The sequence below is a fragment of the Sinocyclocheilus anshuiensis genome, unplaced genomic scaffold (assembly GCF_001515605.1).
Source record: "Sinocyclocheilus anshuiensis isolate Anshui unplaced genomic scaffold, SAMN03320099.WGS_v1.1 scaffold1003, whole genome shotgun sequence".
Lineage (NCBI taxonomy): Eukaryota > Metazoa > Chordata > Actinopteri > Cypriniformes > Cyprinidae > Sinocyclocheilus > Sinocyclocheilus anshuiensis.
In genome coordinates this window covers 2,123,829-2,128,468 of record NW_015542495.1, presented here as the reverse complement: position 1 = coordinate 2,128,468, position 4,640 = coordinate 2,123,829, and the positions used below count along the sequence as shown (strand labels likewise).

The window sequence follows — 4,640 nt, the reverse complement described above, 5'->3', positions numbered from 1 at the left end:
ACTCTATTCTTCCCGCTTCATCTTCCCGCATGTAAATGAAGTTTCGTCTTAAATGTAAATTGCGGATAACAATGAAAGTGATTGCCTTCCGTTTGAATTTTCTTTTCTCGTTTTGCCTCTTTTCCATTGTCATACAGCTTCAACTTCTGCAACTGTTTAAAAAAATATAACAATGGTCGGACTCACTATACTATAACACAACTATCATGAAATAATTCTGTGATCACACTACGTCGGATCAATTCAGTTACTTTAGAATTCAATCAGAATTATAACATCTTCACAGTCAGTTTCAATTACGTTAGAAACTTTACAACTTCAGACACAACAGATCTAATACAACTCTGCCACCACACTGCGTCGGGTTGATTCAATTACTTTAGAATCTTACAGAATTATAAGAGACCAACAACAAGTTTCAGTTACTTTAGAAACTTTAAACTTAAGCACTTTGCTTCAGTTACTTTAGAAACAACGATTCCAATACAGCTCTGCCACCACACTACGTCGGGTTAATTCAGTTCCGTTAGAATTTTAAACAGAATTATACGAAATAGGCTTAAGAACTCCTGCTAATACTGAATAAACTTATCTTCTACCCTTACAATTTATTTTCTAGATTTTTTTTAAACGAAGGGGTTTCCCTGACAAATCCAGCAAAAAGAAAGAAACCTTTTTTCTTACCTTTTTTCCTGCTTTTTGGAAACTCCTGCACTGGGTGGCTCGCCAATGTAAGAAAAATGATGAGGACAATGAAGATCTCGATGAAGATGTTTATTGCAGCATAGCAGTGACAAAGTACAGGCAGCACTTTGGATTCAGCAGTCAGAATGAACCCCGAGCATCCTACGCTCAAACATTTTATATTCTATTACGTTCATCTTCCTGCTAGACATGTAAATGAAGTTTCGACTTAAATGTAAATTGCGGATAACAATGAAAGTGATAGCCTTCCGTTCCCACGTCTTTGATAGTCTTTCAGGTGGAAACAACCAAATGTTCAGGTGATAGGATTATCTAGAATCCCTAGCAATTATATTCAAGTACCCTTTTGGTCAGCAGATGGTTCTTGATGGCCTACTGCCGCTCCCACGCTATAGGTGACGATTGACGAAGTAACGTTCAGGAGATACTATTTACATATTATTGAGATTGGAAAGAATTATCTCTATGATAATTAAGCTCTTTGTAGAGAAAGGAGAATAGTTTATTTAGAGTGGAAGTTTGGTCGAGGCAGACTATAATTTCTTACAACGTACTGGAACTACTACAGCTTCTTTCCAGCAACTAGGTAATTGTCCCTTTTCACATACCTTATTATATATAACTCTAAAATAATACTTTTTGATGATTCACTTAAATTTTTTAACATATAGCATATCTGATCTTTACCCGGCGCTGATAACCTAGTACTTCTTAATGCACTATTTAATTCTATTGTTAATGGCAAATTAAGTATATCATCTACCTCTTCATCTTCCATAATTAATTCTCTATATCTTAAAACTGTTCCCTCTCGTCCTTTCCTCCCTTCTTCATTGACATTATCCGAACTATGGATTTTGACAAATGTTTTTATGATCATTTCCACTTTCTCCTTCTCTGTCACAGCTGTGCCTTCATTATTTATTAACTAGATCAGAGTGCTGTCAAGTGCTGCCTGATTGTTGCATGCAAAGTTTGCATTTGGAATAGGGATTTCGCCTAGGGCGTCAAATTGGCTAGAAACGGCCCTGTATGTGGCTATAGAAATTGGCTTTCAAAAATAAACCCATACCCCAAGAAATATGCACTGAATTATGAGCAGGTGTGACAACTAACCCCTGCCATTCTTATATAGTAGGCTACTAATATGAGAAATAATTAATTGACATTAGTATAGACATTCATAACTACGTGACATTTGTACGGAGAATCTGTTAAATAGCCGCCGAATACCACTCATAAGGCGTGACATTTCAATTTATTTATAATTTAAAAAATAATCCCATCATACATTTGTCATGTCATGTGCCACTAATGTAACAGATACTAGTTGAATTGGATTAGGCTGGAAATATTTTTGAAAAGATATTAATGTAATATAATCAGGACAAGATTAAATGTTATCCTAAAATTGCAATATACATTTCAATAAATTATGTGACAATTAAAAAAAAGGCACATTGCGATGCATGTGATTCCTTCTATAGCCAGTAGGTGGCGGTACCTGACAGACGGTGGTCATTTTGTACTCACTCGTTCATCCGCGCCAGAAGGGGGCAGTGTGAAGTAATGATAGGCGCAGCTCAGAAGAAGAACGAGCCTCAGCAGTGAAGGCGCAATGGCGGTAAATGCACCAGAAGTTGGTTTGCCATCCGCCATAAAACGTTATTAGAAGAAGAAGTGAAGGCGCAAAATCCCGTGTGCTAGCATCATTGGCTAGCAGTTGTGAATTTACGGACAAAATGGACTGGTAAATATTACGTATTATTACAGTGTTATTGTTGTATGAATGCTATCTGATTATTTTGGCTACTTTATTTGATTCGTGATTTGCTCTAATTTACGTTATCGTAAGAACGTCTGCACATGGCAGTTGACACTCGATATAATAACACGAAAGAAAATAGAATATAGCTTTTTATTCATTATTAAATGCTAAACAATATGTAATTTTAGAGTTATTTTACGTAAATACAGCATTGAAAGAACTTTTATATTGTTTAAAAAGACTAATAACGTTATTCTTTAGCTGCGTTTTGACAGTTCATAGCTAACGTAACGTTAGTTAATAGCTGTATTTGTTATATGAATATATTTGACAGGCCACTTTCGTTTAGGTTTTTGTGTGTGAGTGTAAGTCTTTGTGAATATACAGTTGTTAGTCTGAAGACAGAAGAATCTGTGTTCAAATGTATTTGTGAGCATGTGGCATAAATATGGATAATAGCCTAATGATATAATCTTGAAAATGTAGTTCTGGTGTCTGTATTTTGTGCAGGAATCAGACCTGGTTGAGTCCATTGGTTCGGGACACTGAGGTGACCCGTGCTGCCCGCAGAAAGAGTTCACACAAAAAAGGTGCATGTATCCTTACCAAAATCATAAGCCATAGTCAAGTCATTACATTTATTTATCTTGCACGTTACAATGCAGATAGTTTCAAAACAGCTTCACAGTGATAAACAGAAAAATAGCATTATTTAATGGTACAGAATACATCCATTTTGAAAGAACTTCAATGTTAGCTATAAAACATCTCAACATAATAATGACATTATTTAGTTCAATGCTTATTCAGTTCAGTAAACATTGCAAAGGTTAGCAATTATTAAAAAAAAAAAACAGCAGCTCTACAGAAGACAATAGTGTTGATATCCAGCTCAGTTGAGGTCAGGTTTTTGTTCTCATCTTGCAGTGTAAGTACAATATATCTGTGCTGAAACTATGTTATAAACATGTAGGAGGTTTTTTTTTTCCTTTGCTGTGTGTTCAGTCCCACTGGCACAGGATGAGACTCCTGGCACCAGCACTACCCCTGCTAGACCACTACTGCGCCAAACACCTGGATCTCTCCTCAAACAAACTTGTGAGGAAACAGCTTTTGCTCTCTATCTGTATAGATATATGTAGATGCTGCATGCAAAAACACTCTGATTCAGAAATGACCAATCAACTCTTTCAATTAATAATTTAAAAAGAATTTAAGTAACATAATCATTGTTGAAATGAATCTAGCATTGAATGAACTGGCTGAATCCTTTAGTACTGTTTTGCGTTTATGAAGAGTGGTCTGTATTGATGTGCAGTTTTCTTTTAGAGTCAAACCAAAATTTATTCAGACACCTTCAACATTTCTTATATTATCACAGTTTATTCGCTATAGTTTAGAAAATGGTAATAAAATATGACAAGAACTCGGAGTTAAACTGTGTCAGAACAAATTAATCTTGATAATGTCAGATTACTTTGATAGAAAGGTATGTAATGAATTAGGTTGAATAGCTGTCAGCTGTTAAATTTTAGTATTTTTCACATTATCACGGTTTATTCGCTATAGTTTAGAAAATGGTAATAAAATATGACAAGAACTCGGAGTTAAACTGTGTCAGAACAAATTCATCTTGATAATGTCAGATTACTTTGATAGAAAGGTATGTAATGAATTAGGTTGAATAGCTGTCAGCTGTTAAATTTTAGTACACAACAATTAGATAATACCAATTTAGGTCGACCAATTACTAAGCAATGCTTAGTATGTGGTGTAAAAAGGGTCACATTAGCAATTAAAGAAAAACACTTAAGCAAAACATGGTCAAGTCAAAGTGTCTGAATAATTTTTGGTCCCAAATTTTCATCAGTTTTACTGGTAGTCCCCTGTATGAAGAATTTTTGGATATAATACCTCACAATTTACTTTATTTTGCTATCCACACTTACATAAATTAACTATAGTGTCCTGCACCCACTAGTAAAAAAATATATAAAAAATTATATCTGGTGTCTGAATAATTTTTGGTTTGACTGTAAATTAGGGCTGCACGATTATGACAAAAATCATAATTGTCGATTATTCCCTTGCAATTGTAATTGCGATTATTAATTACGATTATCACAATTTACATTGAATGATGTTTATACCATTGTTTGAAGCAACT

The 4,640-nt window shown here is 34.6% G+C and overlaps 1 protein-coding gene across 1 annotated transcript in view; it reads left to right on the top strand.

Annotated features, from left to right (window-relative positions):
• The first annotated feature begins 2,324 nt into the window (after nucleotides 1–2,324).
• The window catches only part of LOC107694200 (nuclear pore complex protein Nup107-like), a 10,292-nt gene continuing 7,976 nt past the window's right edge, over nucleotides 2,325–4,640 (top strand). Inside the window, exons 1-3 of the mRNA XM_016493840.1 lie at nucleotides 2,325–2,455; nucleotides 2,984–3,069; nucleotides 3,479–3,571. Coding sequence (XP_016349326.1) covers nucleotides 2,448–2,455; nucleotides 2,984–3,069; nucleotides 3,479–3,571 — 187 coding nt within the window. The 5' untranslated portion in view covers nucleotides 2,325–2,447. The remainder of the gene's footprint in view (nucleotides 2,456–2,983; nucleotides 3,070–3,478; nucleotides 3,572–4,640) is intronic.